The sequence below is a fragment of the Thunnus albacares genome, chromosome 4 (genome assembly GCF_914725855.1).
Source record: "Thunnus albacares chromosome 4, fThuAlb1.1, whole genome shotgun sequence".
NCBI classification, from domain to species: domain Eukaryota; kingdom Metazoa; phylum Chordata; class Actinopteri; order Scombriformes; family Scombridae; genus Thunnus; species Thunnus albacares.
The window spans coordinates 26,812,708-26,830,568 of record NC_058109.1 but is presented as its reverse complement, the minus strand read 5'-3'; the positions used below and the strand labels follow the sequence as shown (position 1 = coordinate 26,830,568).

At 38.2% G+C, this 17,861-nt stretch overlaps 1 protein-coding gene across 5 annotated transcripts in view; it reads right to left on the bottom strand.

The window, feature by feature from the left end:
- Positions 1–17,861, bottom strand: part of slc2a9l2 (solute carrier family 2 member 9, like 2) — a 104,626-nt gene that overhangs the window by 60,857 nt on the left and 25,908 nt on the right. For all 5 annotated transcript variants that reach the window (XM_044349725.1, XM_044349729.1, XM_044349727.1 and 2 more), the window contains 3 exons: positions 17,241–17,386; positions 7,940–8,072; positions 1,928–2,115 (listed from right to left, as the gene is read on the bottom strand). In XM_044349725.1, coding sequence (XP_044205660.1) covers positions 1,928–2,115; positions 7,940–8,072; positions 17,241–17,386 — 467 coding nt within the window. The remainder of the gene's footprint in view (positions 1–1,927; positions 2,116–7,939; positions 8,073–17,240; positions 17,387–17,861) is intronic.

Below are 17,861 nucleotides of genomic sequence, written 5' to 3'. Positions count from 1 at the left end.
TATGATGGGTCTTATGGTGACGGGGTAGTGAATACAACAATCAAAATAGAGACCTCTAAAGTGATCTAAATTACATTCCTGTCTTTTTGAAATGAAAATATTTATAAATGAAGTCATGTTCATATCTATGATAATTCAGTAGAGCTTTGTGATTTCCAGCTTTGCAATTTAAAAGCCCATCAATCTATCAGATATAAAAATTGAGCACAAATATTATTTTTCAAGATGTTAAACGAATATGAATTTCAACTGGAGATAAGCTAACAATCCATCTGCATGCACTGCATGAAGTATACTATAGTATGTCAGTCAAAGAACTATTGTGTTCTGCCAGTAATTCAGGAATTTTGGCTTTAATCTCAAAATGATCTGTTTTAATTTTTCACATTTTTTTAGGTTTTTGCCATGTTTAGGTTGCTGTTGTTTATATTATTCCACATTATAATGGAATTTAAATCATCTAAAGTCAGTTTTTGTTGTCATTCTGTTTATATTAAATGGTGGATGGCAGCAATAAGCAGCAACTCTTCTGCTCATGCTGGGGTATTCTTGGCATCTGTATGCCCGAGACAGAGAGGGAAGGTCTCGCAATTGGACAACAGTCATCACCACCCACCAAGCACACTGCGACACAGCAGGTGGAGGATGGTTAAACATCTCTTCCCGTCAACCAAGTGCACAGGACAGAGTGACTCACAGTGACTTCTCCATGCCCACGGGTTCTCAAACACAGTGGTGCTGAGCACATACGAGAGACTGAGCCACACTAAGTGGGGTGGGAAACTGGCGGCTGCTCTTTTTCTTATCTTGTGCTCCATATTTTTAAACTTTCTTTTACCTTAAACAACGAAACATATATTTCTGCAGAATATCATTTTAAAACATAATATTTACAAAGAAAAAAAGAGACCACACATATGAGGTCACACCTACGCACACACAGACCCAGGGGGAGGAACACTGTTTGCAAAGTGCTGCCACACCTGATCCACTGACGAGTAGGGCTGTGATGGTGTAGATATTTTTTTTGCAAATGAGAGGACAGCACATCCCAGCAGTTATGCAGCTAACTGCCAGTCCTGTCATTTTTTGTCAAACATCCCCCACAAACAGAAAGTATTATTATTCACCTAACAAAACTATAGCTCCAATGAGTGAGTGGCACAGGCCACTGGAGCAAATAACTAGTTGTAATGTAAAAGGAGCCACTCAAAGTGTCAAACCCACAGAGAATTTTCATCCAACTCTGCAGTTCCCCTCCTTTCTGCATAGCATTTTAGCGTCTTTCACCTCATTGTTTTGGCATTACGGCCCTCAACTTTACTGTTTTGGTTTGATCTCACTGCTCCAAACCCACTGAATGCTATCTGCTAACTATCTATTAAGGTGACAATATGTAAATGCTGTGTATGTAAATGCAGCATTAACTAAATTCCGTTGTTTGCCTGAGACAGAAAACACTTCCTAAACTCAAGGAAACTGTCATCTGGGCCTGTTCTACATGCTGTGGTAAGAAGAGAGCAGAATAGCTTGCAGTTTCTCTTGTCTGAGTCACTCGACTAGAAGAGGAAACACTTTTCACCTTCCTGCCATCACACTTGTGTAAATCTATCAACCGTGGGCTAAAAACTGATTGACAAGGGCGAAGTGTAACTAAAGGTGTTACTGGAGGCGTGACAAGCATCTTCAAGAGTCTCTGGCTGATACACATTATGTTTGCACTGCAAAAAGTGTTTAAAAAAGGGTATTGTGTAAATCAAATATTTATTTTTTTTTGTCAACTGCATCTCATCATTGTTTATTTAAATAAATGTCTAATTAATTCCAGATTTTTTTAAAAAACAACATTAAAACCTAAATATAATGTACTGCAATATAGAATATGATTAAAGATCAAGACTGAAGTGAAATAAGAGCTGCAACTTACAGCATTGAGGCCACAGAGCTGATAGCAGGACATGGTGATGATGATAGTGATGAGCTGCCAGCGAACAGCTGGGGTCTTTATCAGCTGTAACATAGAGACGGTATGTAGGTTGTCCTGAGCTCGAGCCTCTGCATGAACCTCTTCCAGCTCTTGGGACACATCCTTCTTCCCCAGAAACCTCTGAAAGGCTGATACACACACACACACACACACACACACACACACACACACTGTTAAAAATATCTACACATGAAAAAGGAGGTTAAGAATCTTCAAAAAACAACCATCATGCTGAGATCAAAGAACTTGGGGATTTATTTCATAGCAAATGAAACTGAACACCCACTTAGTCTCATGAAAAATACAAAGCTAGCATTATATCCAGAAGCTTTATCTAGCTTCCATACCAGTGGTGGGCCCCACTCCTGTCTTTGAGATCAATGGTCTATAATATAACCTTGAATAACACCTATTTCTATATCTTTTTTGGTCTCCCCAATACACACTCTTGATTGATTGATCTACAACTGGTCATGGTAACAAGAAATGCCGCAATACCCAAGGCAGACAGGAGGAGACTACTAGCTTTGCAAATGTGTTATGAGAAAGGAAATGTCTCAAGGATACACACAATGTGTTTTGGTGAGAAAAATGCTAATGGTAAACATAACTGTTAACAAGAAAACTCCACAGGGTATATTGTATAAGTGTAGCTGAACAATTAAATGTTAAAGATACATTTTACTGTAATACTGATGACACTCATCTCTGACTATCCGTTAACCACAGTAGGTTAACATGTTAGGAGGTTAAGTCAGTGTTCTGTTATATTGTTTTCCCCTCAGATGAATGCAGACAAAATTGCATTGTTTTTATTGGTCACGGACATCAATGCACTGAATTTCAGTGATGAATATAATCTGTATTTAAACTCTCACAGTGGTTTATGACTCTGACCTGCAACAAGTTAACGCAGTTGATATACTGTACACCCCTAATGTTAGATAGATTATTGTAATTTTTTATATTCTTCTCTCGCCAAGGCTTTACACCACAATTATGTGCACATGTCATATTTCTGTATGACACAGAATGGCAACGAGTAGCTGACCATGTTTCTGGCAGTCCTTTGCAGCTTGGCCAGCTGAAGGTTGTTTGAACTCGTGCCACTTGAATGTGACAGACTAGAGGGGAACTGTGGGTGTTAAAACACTTCTTCCCTCACTTTAATCTTTTCTCCTGTAAAGGGGATTCCCTGGGGTTATGTGAACTGAAGGTGGGAGCAGGTTAAGAACACGACCCAGAAAAGCAAATCTCTACACACAGACAGTGACTAAAAGCAGGTCATTAGGATGTGAGAGTTGGATAGCACGCTGTGTGGACAGCGGCCACACAGGAGGTAGAAAAACCGGCCAAACTAAATCCTGTTCCAAGGTCTACAGGGTGGCACAGTGCAGCTTTTGTAAGGCATGAAAATTGTGTGAGTGTGAGCGTGACAGAGAGAGTGTCTGTTGAGTGTGTTTTGGTGCAAAGACATTTAGTGCTATACACTAGGCAACATGTCTCAGAAAATGTTTGTGTTAGACACCCACCCACGAGAAGCAATGAACAAGAGATACATACATTGCTTACGGTAACATAATTCCTGAACAGTTTGCAAGTCCAGAAAAAGTTTGATATTTTGCCTTTTCAGTGGCCCCTGGTGGAAAGAATTACACAGTTATAGGCTTCGACATGCAGTTTTGAAGTTACATGAGTGTGAAATGTCATCAAAATTAATGTCTGACACAAATGTCTCTCACTACTATTGTTAAGTAGACAGATGAGCCACATTTCTATTCCCTTTTAGCTAATGATTCCAACCCTGAACCTGAGACATGCTTAGCACTTCAGTAACAATCAGAGAAACCAAAACAAGATGATCACAGAATGAATTGAAACTCTCTTTTACTCATGTAATTCTATTGCGTATATAGTATATTTTAAAGATAATGGAAAACAGCAAATCTAATATCATGATAAAGAAAATCTACAGTGATGTAAAAACTATAAGGTAATAAAGAAAAGGCAAGAAGACACCCATGATACTGAAATTATCCTGTCACCTGAGTAAGTCAACCACCATGACATCTTACCTCAATATAATACTAATTATTATCTAGATTATCTCATGTAAATGAGTATTCTATAGAGTCTCCCTGCTGATAGAAAATATGGAAACCAGCTTCAAGCCAGAATCATACTGGGGCTGTCAATGCCTGTGGCAAGATATGTCATGATATTGATGTTTATATGATGATGGTGGGATGTGCAACTGTGGAGTTGTCCCTATAGAGGGAACCTATTTTATTTTCCCGGCAGGGGGACAGTGGGGCTCCACTCCACATCACCGTTGTGTCCAGAGCCCTCACAGTGCCACAAGATGGAGGGATGTGGCACAACAAAGAACCTTTAAAGGACCAGACAGCCTGACTGACACAATGTTTGAGAGAGGACTCTGCAAGGTCATTGAGGGAATTAAAAAAACATTAATTTGTTCAATATTCAAAGAACATTTGGACGTGATGAGGGTTAATGTAGTGGCATTTTTTGCTTTAACTGAAAGAATAATGCTGGCGGTATATTTTTCATATTGTCAATAAATCCCATTAAAAGATAAAAGCAAACAGTGCTTTAATCAGTCTCTCAATACTTACAAGTTCCCTACACTGCCTGTGGCACTCAGCCCCAAGCTCATTCATTCCTACTGAAGATGTAAATATTTAAAAATAGCTCAGAAATTTATAGTTTCATATTTTATATTATTTCATATCATGTAGAAAGGATAGCAATGGGGCAAAAATGGGAGTGACAGCAAAATAATACTGTTGAGTCAAGGCAATCCTAAAATTAAGAGCGGTTTGGCAATCGCACTGACAGCCTTTGGTACACAAAACTATCTCATCTTCAACCTCTGTAACCTTTAAATAGAGGGCAGGACCACTGCAGATATACAACATGACAAGGGATGAGATGGGTGCAAGAGAACATGCTGTTCCTGTCTGACACTGTATGATGATAATAGGACACTACAGGGCCACCCCTCAAGATTTGTGTTACTGACAACAATCCCCCAACCGCAGCGCTGTAACACAAGCCAACAACGTGGATCTGCGGCGTTGTTCACACTCATGCCAGCAAAATGTTGGCTGCCACAAGTAGGGAAGATGTGAGGAGAGTTTGGGCAAAATGTCCTTTCACCAACCACTCATCATTTCCTCAAGGAGTGATTCTCGCAGCTAGTGATTGACTAATGCTCAGATAAAGCAGCAGGCAGGAGGATCACATTTTTCTAAACACAACACAGAGGCAGTTAAAGACATTCAGAACTCAGCATGACCTTTAAAGGTAATTGGACAATTTTACAAACTGTATTGCCTTCCACTATGTTAACAGAATATTTTTGTTATGGTTGTTTAACACTTAACAATGATTTATAAAGACCTCTACTTGATCACTTGTGTTTTGGGCTTTTGTGTTTAAAAAAGAGGAAAAACATGTATTCAAATTTAATGAACAGAATCAAAGTTGGAAATACTTATTTGGTGAAAGAAGCTCTAAACAAAGACAGATGGCAAAAAGAGAGAGTCCATCAAACGAAGTACAAGCACTGTCCTTGAATTCCAAAAACTGACAATTAAGTTTGAAGATCAACTGCAATGCACAACATGAAAATTAGTTTTCAAGAAGAAACCATTACAGGAATTTATCAAAACAAGCAAACACATCCTACTGTGAATAACAATGCCATTAACATGCCAACAGTGTAGTACCCTTCATCATTAGATCTAGGACTCTACAGGAAGGAGTGGGATGATCCTTTAACCTCAGTTTAGTTACCAAAACAGGCTACTGCACAACACACAATGACTGAATGCTTAATTTACAGTGTACACAGCAAGAACGTCAAATACTGTTCATGCAATTTGCTTTTTATTTTGTTTGCATTAGATTGGTCTGGACCTTGTGACTATTCTGTTGATTATGCACATCAAACCTATTTTAAATTTCAGTTTGTTGAAAAATTAACAAAAAACAAAAACTTCAGAAAAGTATAGTAATAATAATAAAGACTGCTCATTCTCAATTATGAAGCTGCTGCTTTTGTTGCAAATCAAATATTTTGTGATGCTTTTTTTTTTTTGAGTTGCAAATGTAAAAATACAGTAATTTTGCCAAGATTGTATCAGATATATTGTCAATATAGATAGAGAGGGGATAGCCAGATTATTTTTGTCAATAAAAACATTCCTGGGTTTCTAAAGCATCCTTTCTTTTACAGAATAACTGGTTTAAGCTTATAACTAGTTTGGATGCCTCTTGAGCTCTTTTGTTTGCTTCTTGTAGATACATGAGCTCTGGCCTAACAAAGTTTTTGTGTATAGCTCTCAAATTTGGTCCAATTTCCTACAGTAGTTTCTACTATATAGACACTGGCCTCAATCAGTTCTCTGTCAAATCAGTTTTTCTTCATTAATTCTATTCCTACTTTGATCAAGAAACCTGCTATATGGGACACCTGTGGTGTAAGCACCATGTATTGTTCTTCATATCTTATTATGTTTCCATCAGGTATGGTTGATAGGTTATTCTCTTTGAATAAATGAGACAGGTGAACAGATGCCACCAACATATAATAATGTCTCACATACAGTGCCATGTGCAGTGATGACAAGTTCAACAACTATACAACATTTAGTCAGACATTAAATGTTTTCACTCTTTGTTAATGATGTTTCATCCTTGGCTTTTCAGTCTATATTACATTTATATTGTGTTTTGGATGCATTGTAGCATTTTTGGTACTACTAGAAAGTTACAGTCCATAGCTACGCTAAGACAAACCAAATCTAGTTCATGCCATAAAATGAGTAGTACCACAGAATAAAATTGTGTTCAAATTAATTCAATTACTTTATCATGACTTTTATCAGCATCACAAGTACTGCTTCACACAAAGTTCTCTGACCTTGATGAACTCTTGCACAACTTTGAATTCATAGGCAACAAACGGGGATGTTCCAGTTTACAAAGAACATAAGCAACCAAACCCTCAGAGAGTACCCATTTATAATGTATGGACATAGACATCAAAGCTCTCAAAACACTCCAGAGACCAAGCTGATCAAAGTCATATCTGACGTCACATTTTTCTACAAGATCATCCCCTTACAAAGTCTCAAAATGAAATGAAAAATGTTGGTTGAGTGAGTGGATGCATATAGACTAGGCGAGTATAAGAGCAAACACCTAAATCATACATGCTACATGCACATTGCATTGGTTTGATTTACAAACTCTTTGAGTTCCATGTCTTTGGATTAACTTCAAGAACTTCAGAACAATAACTAAACATTTAGACCATATACTGTAGGTTGGTTACAATTTTTCTAGTGTAGCGGCACCATATCAGGTTTCACTGCACCAAACCATATCAGACACAAATCATTATTCCAAGTATTTTTATATGTGGTAAACATGTATGGAGGAGATCTTTAAAGACATGAAGTATTAAAGAGAAATTAATTGAGTGGCTTTTATTGACTTTTGTTTGCACACTGCAATGGCGCTGATGTGCAGTTTACTTTGGCTGCTTTGTCATTTTATGTTTAGTCATGTGCACTGTAAGTGTTACTACACTGATCATTCATTCATGACCGCACTGCTTTGTAACTGAAAAATTAAGGGTTAAAGGGTGTTGCAAACACAAAGCATGGGCCATGGGTCAGCATCTGTAAACATTGACAATGAGTCAATGGTTTTGATCAATAACTCTATCACCCTATACATATGGTAATTTGTGTAATGGTACATTGGCCGTATTATTGTTTTAAAGAAAAGAAAGTTACACACACAGACATTACAAATCCAAATAAGCTATAACATTAAAGCCAGTGCAGCGGCCTGTATGCATTTTGCAGATGTACTTCAGTGAGAGGGTTTTCCCATGTGTCTCTGTTACATATGCAATACCTCTCTCTGCTGCAGCCTCATCCCTCCTCTCCATCAGCAGGTAGCGAGGACTCTCTGGGAGGAAGGGCAACACACACAGCTGCAGCACTGCTGGTAAAGCCAAGAAGGAAAACAGGTGGTTCCACCTCGACTCCTGCAGTCAAAACATCAACAAAAGATCTACATCAAAGCTTCAGACATGGAAGAGCCACAAAGTTGTACAAAACAGATGTATTTTACAGCTGTTGTGTAATTGGATGCACATCATTATCTCATTAAGATTTTATGCAAGCAGTTGTGATTATCATTTAAATGCAAGATAACACCGAGTTTCCATGCCTGTAGAAAAAGGGGCATATGCTTATGGCAATGCTTAAAACATGAAAGCTTAGTGTAAGATCTGCGGGCTTCAAATAATGCATTTCTTCATGCATATATTTCCTTAAAGTAAGACATTTCTACGTCTCTATGAGTTAAATGCTTCTGTACTATGTGTTAACAGATTGTCAGACATATAAGGCCGATGTTAGCATTAGAAAAGCAATAATAGCATTTTATGCAGTGTATTCAAAGGGTGAATATGAGAAATGTTGTTTAACACTTAACTTGTTAGAGTATGATTGTAACAGCTGACTCAAAGAGGTGTTTTTAAGTAGCACCTCCTTCTTGTCTTGGAAGTGACTTTGTTCAAGGGCGTTCCTGCTTTAAGAGCTGTGATAAACTCAAAAACTGAGTTGGCCAGTTTCCCAGTCACTACCATGACAGGGAAAGAACAAAATGATCTGCTCATTAAAAAGCCAATACAGTAAAATGTATGAGATCCAAACATCTTCCAACTTAGAAACACCAGGAACTGTTTATTTTGTTTCTGTATCACATCTATGTTCCAAAGTGCTCATAGAAACTGCAGAGAAGACAAACAAGCAAACATGAGTGGAATCATGAGGATGACGTTGGCCATGTAGATTGTCTCAATTCCATTATGCAATGATTTCGTCACAAAATGCCTCGGAGGGTAAACATTTATCAGAGCCTTGTAGATTTATGAAAGCAGATATGAAACACAGTCTTCTCAGTGGACCGCTTTCCAGAACATACATAACAACAGTAAAGAGCATTTGAGTCATTCAGGATTTGCATTTTAAATTGCCCATCTTGGAAAATATTCATTCATTATCATGTTTTTACTACAAATGTCACAGTTTTCTCAGTAATGCCATTCTACTGAATGTTTAGCATATTTTATTATTAATATAAAAGTATTCCTTGAATGCATCATAAGAATTTTACAAACAGTGTTCATCTTCCTGGACTTGTGGTTAAAATTAAGTGTAGCGTGTGTATAGGTCTGTGTTGATGAAAGATAAGATCACTGACCTGACATCACACTGTCACCACTAATGGTGTGTCACACATACAGCACACAGGTATAATGTACAAGAATACCCCATTCAAAACATTCCCCTTAGAAATGATGACAGAATGCACAATCCCTATTTATTTTATACAATAATATGTAAATAAACTCTCTATGCCTCGTGACCGCAATTGAGTAAATGGGAGGGGAATATTAATAGTTATGCAGAGACTGTGAGAGGAGGTGTTTTTTTGAGATTAAATGTCAGCTCTCAACTCATAAAACGTCAGTTAGGGATTCATTTGCATAACCTATATGTGAAATAAAATTTTTAAACTTTTCAACTCATGTAATTAACTTTTCTTTAACAACTACAGTGCAGCCTAAGCCCTTAATTAACTCCATGTGCTATTGTATAATGCACCTTCAAACATAGTGGGGGGGGGGGCAATTGTGGGCTGTGAAACGAACTGTAAACACAAAATGGTGAATGTGTTAACAGCTGCCTGAACACATCCAGCAGGCATTGAGCAACATTAGCATTCATTTGGAGTAATGTTTCTGTCCACTCTCCTTTTAGCTGTTAGTTACTAACTTGTTTCTGTTTTTGGTGCTGGGCGGGTGAGTGTACAGTCAGTTTTGCTCTGTAAATAACTGCCTGCTACTGCTGAAATAAGGTTGCTAGGGGCAGTCAGAGTGAACCAAAACAGTAAAGTTGCTGGCTGTAAAACCAAGACAGTGAGCTGAAAGATGCTTAAATTCTCCAAAGGCCTATAGAAGGACTGCAGAGTCTAATCTGTGATAACTATTTGTGGATTTAAACATAACTGTCTCAATAAGGCCATTTAGAGATATTTCTTGGAACATTTAAAAAATCTAAGATGTATGTCTTTTTTTCATCTGACTGATAAAACAGGTTTGTCTTAACTGGTAACAGTCCAATACTTGTCTATAATCCTCTGTGCCCTAAATCCTGGGTAAGCTCTGTAAGAATGCTGCAAAAACCCTAGGTCTCACTGATGCTGAGCTGCAGGTCGTCTTATCCCAGCTGGAGATGAGAGTGGGCGAATAGATTAGACCTTTTGGAGGCTGCTCTGACAGACAAAAAAAATCTAATTCATATTCTACACACTTTGTGTGGTCTGTGCTGTTAAACATATATAAAAATATATATAGTATATATATAGATATAAATATAATATAGGATATATGATATTTAATGCACTGGAAAATTAATTATTTAACCCAAAAAGCTAGAAAATTGACAAGAGGCAATGCATCTCACACCACCATCCAAATTGTACCGTACCTAATAATCAGGTTGGACTGTGCCTGTTTGGGATATACATGGAAATCTACAGTTGACTTGGCAACTGCAAGGCAACTGAAGAGTGATAATTTGTAGGTGCAGAATGGGTCATGACACATAGCATAGATGTACTTCTCTCACACACAAACAGTGACAGTACAGTTTACAGTATGAACTAAATGAACACGTTATGGTTTCAATCAAATGTTTTTTTTTAACTGGGATAAGCTGGGTGAGCCAAGCTGTCTTCCTCTTGGGCCTTGATCCCATCATCCCTAGTGAAACAAATCACTGCTCAAACAGCTCAGCTGTGACCTGGAGTGACAGTGGTTTACAGTAAACTAAACAAAGCAGACAAATGGTTGATTGTTGTGTTCCAAGAGCCTTGCAGTTTTTCCTCTCAGTTATCTCTTGTGAGAATGTAGGCTGGAGGGTTTACGTTGTTATCGTGTGATTAGAAAAAAGCAAAGGATGAAACACATCTTTGTTGTCGGGAGCTGAGAGGATCGAGCAGAGGAGAATGTTCATTTCATGGTAGCATCCCCCAACGGCTACTGCAGGAGGACCACCGCAAAAACCAGAGAGGGGGGTTAGAGTGAGAAGGTAACTTCTCAGATAGAGATAATGGAAATGTCAGGTGGACAACATCTCAGATTTTTCCAATTATACAAACTAATGTTATCTGTGTTAGGTCAGTCTTAATTACTTTAGCTAGCCAAACCTTTTCTCAGGTGATAAATGAACCTGCTCCTTAATAATCTTTACTAGGTTTAGTGAAGGCAGCAACAGTTAATTGCAGATCTTTATTTCCACAGCAGGCAGTGAGGTTTAATTGGCTGTCACTTAATATTAGCTGGTTGGAGACTACAGTAACACATGATGGATTACAGGGTGCATTACAGGAAGACACCTAAAGATTATTTGATATTTATACAAATATTCTGTTTTCCTGGAAAATAGTACATATGTAAGAGCATTTTTATCAATCCAGTGATGTATAAGCATGCCAAATGATATAAAACTTAAAGTATGAGAATGGCTTCAAACCACTCTAAGAACATTCCTTCTGCAGTGGCACCATGCATTTTGTCATGGCTGAATAGTCTGCGCCATTACCTGAGAGATAAAAATCTCTCAGGTAATGGGGCAGATCTCTCTGCAGTTATTGTATGTCTGTAAATAGGATAAGCTCAACACTATTTCCACAGTGAATTCTCCCAAAAAATGAGAGCCTGGTTGGTAAAAACCTCATGACACCAGAATCTCAGCAAATCAAAAGCCCATCATCCCTCTGCCTGTAGCTGTTTATGATGAATGTCACCTTCTCTATGAGCCTATTTTCCTGATGCTCTCTTAGAAGAGCAAACTGACAGTTGGCCTTTGCAGATGTGTGCTGTCCCGTTCTTAAAATATCAAAGCAGTCCTCCTTACAGTCGGGGGAACTGGTATTCCACTGGCATAGCTAATATGGAGTGATAACGTACTTAAAAGAAACCTGAGCATATCTTTAATAGTCTTATATGTCAAGTGAGGCAGCAGTTTGATATAAACTACATAACTACAAATAATGACTTTATCTTTTCAGTTTTAATAATTACATTTTCTAATTGTTTTCACCTGCAGTATCTTGCCTTCATCTGGGTGGTGTCTGAGGTTGTTTCCAGTTTCCTCATATATATGTATATATAATAAATGGTTATAAAGAAACCGGAAACAACCTCACCTTGATGAAGACTCTTGAGACGAGTTGTAGATTGTGTTTTTAATTTTGATGATGGACTGAAGGTCACACTGGTCTGCACCTCGCTGTGTGCACACCAAGAGCTGAAAGCATACACATACACAGTACCTACAGGCAAATTAAGTAATTTACAAGACCACATTACTATGATCTTTGACACCATGTGTGACAGCCATACCAACTGAAATTAATTGCACTAGAGTGACCATTGATTTTTTTTTGTCCATTTACACAATTCTCTGAAACCACATATGTTTTGGATTGAGGATATAGTATAGATGAGGCCCCATTAAGGCCACTGAATCTACCCACGCTGGTGGAAGCTGCGTTTGACATGCTGATGAGTTCAGTGTCTCAGGGGCATTCAGTGATGAACTGGCTAAAATTCTGCTCTTGCTGTAATGCTGGAATAAACATGTTTCCCTACTGGGAGGTCGGTCGCTAAGCATGAATGTTAGAGTAATTAATCATTTGTCAAAGCTTTTCAATATTTAGCACCCCACAACAACTGACATCTTAGACTGAATCCTATTAACAGAAGCCTCCACTGAGAGGAAACCTGTTTGAGTCTCATAAGCAAAGGGCAGCAAAGACCATGCATGGTGGCATTATCATCAGATATGTCACATACTGTATGTCTGTGATGCTCTTGTTAAATGACAAGGAAACAGGCTGGCCTGAAGGGTATCGCGGAGGTGATATGAATACATAACAGTGGCTGCGTGAAGACACACAACTCCATATGATATTTATAAAGGTGGTCTACAGGTCGAAATGATTCATGGGACAGACCAATACTTATAAATTAAAAATGATCTGCTTTGCGAGAAGCTGAGCCTCCACATCCATGTGTAAATGTCAGTGCTAGTGACAGTGGAAAAAAATAGAAGATGAGAACATTCGTGCAACTTGGTCAGATCTTCTGAACAAAACAGCAAGAACGAGTTGATTCACAGTTCAAGACATACATAGAAATCCAAACAGTATTGATTTCTTCCTTCACTTTATTTGAAATTGAAAATACAGATTGCTTCAGGAAAGAATAAATTTGGTTGCGGAAAGGTTTTACTCTGTATCTACTCAAGGGTCAGACATCAAAGTGGCTTAAAAGGTGGCAATCATTTTTAATCCGAAACAAGGAAGCGCAGCAGAAACACAATATGTTTCTGTTCCATTCCCTTTAGGTCAAAAGAAAATTATATTTCCAATTGTTTGGTCTTGGATTTAGAGAGAATGGATAAGAAACAGAGACTGAAAACAGATTAATCACAGAAATACTGAAGCCTTCATGCAGTATAGACTTGTCTATAGAAATTATATAAAAAGGAGCGTTTCATCCAAAATGAGACATTCACTGGCTTAGAAATATGTCTGTTGCTCTTAAATAATTATTGTTGGAATGAAAGCAAATGCACTGCTGGAATGCACATATGTTACAGCACAAAGGATAAGCCTCAAACAATACAGGATGTGAATGCAGAGTAGTTGTTTGTGGCTTTGAAGTGTGATTTGGTGTGCCAACATTTGCACAGACAAATCCAGATGCCATACAGTCCTACGCCATCTTGTCTCAGGAGATATGCAGAAATATCAGTGACTGTGTTTGATGTATCGGCAGAACTTTATAAATCACATTCATCTACCAATACACTGTCAAGAAGACAGGATCTACTCATTATGAAGGTATTCTGTTTTCTTGAACATTTTTCTTAGCATTACTCACTTGACTTCACCATCATTTTTATTACAAAATTTCACTGGAGGAGATGTTAGCAAACCACAGTTTGCCTTATGAGCGAAAGAAGAAAGTTTTCTACATGACTTACTAAATGACTTACTTAATGACAAACCTCAAGGAAAACGCAACATGTCCTGATATTTGTTGAGACTGTTGTTATCTGGCGCTTGCTCTTTAAACCATGCACTCCAGACACTGACTGAATGTTGTGTTGATGCGTTATGTGTATGACAGCAATGACGGCTCTCTCTCTCTGCCATGTTTTCCAATCAAGTGAGTCCGGGCCTACCTGGACACATTTCATTACGACTGGACAAACTCAAATTGTTACTAAAACAAGATTAATAAACCAGTGACAGCTGTCTAATAGGAATGGGCCCAAAGCAGGTCCAACACACATTAGTCTGCTGTTCTAAAGGGGTATAACAGTCTACAGCCAAACTAGTGGCTCTGCTTGAGCTGAATGCTCACATTGGCCTGCTAACATGCTCACAATGACAATGTGGATGCTGATGTTAAGCAGGTGTAATGTTGAGCATGTTAAACATCTTAGTATAGCACACTTATATTTGTTAATTAGCAGTAAACACAATGTGCAGCTGAGGCCAATGGGAATGTCACTAGTTTTGCAAGTATTTGTATAAGATCTTTCTTAGCCTAATCCAAGTTGCAAAATACCACAATCTTTCGGGTAAGTAATTTCATCCTTCTCATCATCTACAGTGCCTTTCATTGGAAAACATTTACAAATCAAATAAAGTAAAGAAATAAAGTTATTAAATTAATGGTTCAGTGTTTTCTCCCTCTGCTTTTTTAGCTTTAACGTTACCTGCCACTTTAGCAGCTAAAAGGTGGGCCTCTAAATTACCAATAATTTAATTTCATAAAAAGCATTTATGCTGAAGTTTCACCATATGTTTCTCTTTCATTGTCAACTTATGTTTTCTGTTTGACATAAATAACTAGCTTACTGGGGTTTACTTATATTGCAAACTTCAGTACTACCAGTCATTATTTGCACTGTCGGTTGTGAAAGGGCATCTCTCTTCATTCTCCATGACAGTGTCTGGATTAGTGATATATACATTTGGCCTGAACCTCAATGAGCAGCAACAGGTATTCAAGATCACCCTTTAGGCAACAAGTCACAAAATGCCGCTGATGATCCTCACACCTTCTAAACTGCCAAAAGATATAACTGAATGCTTAGAATTTGAGAAAGCAATTTAGAAGAGATGCATTCGCTCATTATTTTTTTAATATGGTGCCAAAAGTAAGTCAACAGAATGTGCCAGGAGAAGAAAGCTTTATATCACTAGCTTTCTTTTCACATTACACAACTGAATTTGGCTTTCAAAGCATATGTGAATTAGGCTAATGGCTGTTTTCAGTTCTAAAAGGGTAAACTGAAAATCTAGCACATAATGCATTGCCAGTGCATAGATGGGAATTAGATTGTGAAAAACGCCACAGCAGTAGGCCCGTCAACATGGCTAAACTTGTGTACGGTGGGCATTAAGGTAAATAGTAGGAATGTGTTAAACATTTCCTCCATGGTAAACAAGGTGTGATTGATAATTCCAGCAGATGTATTACTGAAACGAGGGACAGATAGAACCAATCATATACTGTGCAAGGTAATAACATGAGTCGATTCCTCAAGTGGCCAAGGAAGGCGTTTAGCTGATGGGAAAAGTGTTGTCAGGCAGCCTGCACTGTTCAGTTGGAAAGGAAAAAGTGGTGGGAAATCCTTAGGTGCTTTCTTTTTTCTCCGGTACCAGCTCAAGCTTGAATGTCAAGTTGAAACTATCTGCTGGATTGTAGCTGTAGAGTTGAAGATCTCTGACACTCATCCATGAGACTTCATCAGTTCCGTATGGAAGGTCCTTGCCAATTAAACCTAATTCACACCTCAGTGTCACATGAGAGTCACTGAGGTCACATGACAGCCATGTGAGAGAGTCATCAGAGTCAGAGGAATTAAGGTGTGAATTGGTGTGAAACCAAGGGGATGTCAGGATGGTGTTGTTGGAAGCTGATAAGATTAAGAACACCCAGGCTTGTTGGATGAGTGCAGAGGAGGTCATGCTAAAGCAGTGTTGTATAGAGCAAACAGGTAGAGCGAGATATATAAACAATGGATATGCACAAAAATAATACACCGTTTCCTAAACAGCAGTAATGTATCTGTAAATGAAGAGGGGGAGAATGTTCGCACTTCACACATACTTCAGACCAGGAGTACACATGGTTGTCTACATGATATGATGTTGTGGAGATGAAAAAAAAGGTGAGAGATGAACTTTAAATAATACAACATTGTTTGCCAATTTTACTGATTGGGTGATTGTCTTTTTGCTGTGTACAGTACACAGCAATTTTTGCTAATCAAGGGTGCATTTGTAAACTTTATTTTAATTTTGTGTGATCACACTTATTATTCTTTTATTGTCATTTTATTCATTTATACGTCGTTTTATTTCACTGTGTAAATGTTCTTTGCATTTATCATTCATCGTGAAGCACCTTGTAAAGTCTGTTTCAATATGGGCACAATAAACTAAATAATTCATTACCTTTCTGACTTTTAATGTGTGAGATATCACTGCTGATGATGGTTTACAGGAACATGTGATAAATGAATAATACGTACATTATAAAGAGTCACAGCCATGCAAAATTGTCACGCTTAATGACAGCTGCTCGGGCATTATTGGTGAAACTCGCCAATGTGTCATGATCTGTGAAATTGCACTTATTTTTTTTAATTGACAGTACATAATGTTGAATGAATGCAAATCAACCCACCGACAGCATCCACAATGGCTGAATGTTGAAGGCAAAGCAGAAATGTCTTGAGATGCAGGTTCTATTTGATCAATGAATGCTGTCTCTCAAGCAGACTTTATTAAAGTCAAGAGAAAAAGTCTCTCTAGACATGCAAAGTCAATAAATCTTGTGGAGGAAAATGTGGTGGTTGCTGTGATGGTTGACTCTCATTTGCACCACCCAGCTCCACTTAGTTGTCCCAGTTTTTGTCTGAATTTGTCTGACTCCAGTAATAGAAAAATCTCACAAAACAGCCTTCAAAACAGCCTTCAAGGTGAACTATAAAGGTGATATGGCTTATACTATATGGCTATTTACCTACACTCTATAATTTCCAACAACACTGACCTTGCCCAGCAGCTCTGGCAGTCCCAGCACCTGCCCAGTGAACACTCCCAAGCAGATCAGGATGGAGTTGAACTGGCCAATGAAGCCTCTGATATGTCTTGGGGAAATTTCTCCCAGATACATGGGGAGGGCACTGAGAGCTATACCTGTCAGAAAAAAACAAAAGGTTAAAATCTTTTAAGATATGAATATTTCAGATTTACATTTAATGTGATACATAACTGGCCTAAACAAAACGAGTGGCTCAGTCTGTCTGTTTTCTTTCCAGGTAAATTATTGTATATAAATATGGATGATGCGTCTCCATTACACATCTCTGCAAAACTGAGGCCATGGGGGGGGGGGGGGGGATTTATGTCTTATACTGCAGCCAGCCACCAGGAGGCGATCAAGATGTTTTAGCTTCACTTTTAGGGAGCTGTCATGACGTCCATGCTGTCAGTGATGTCAGTGATGGAAATGCACGGGATTGTGGTGTGTTTGTTCCTCAGGATGGGGCATGGGGCAATCCCATGGCTACTTACATGGATGGTCTGCAGATTAGAAATGATCAGGATTGATAGAACATGTCATCCTTCGAAAGCTTTTTGCAAAAATCAATTTCCATGGTTTAGATATTGT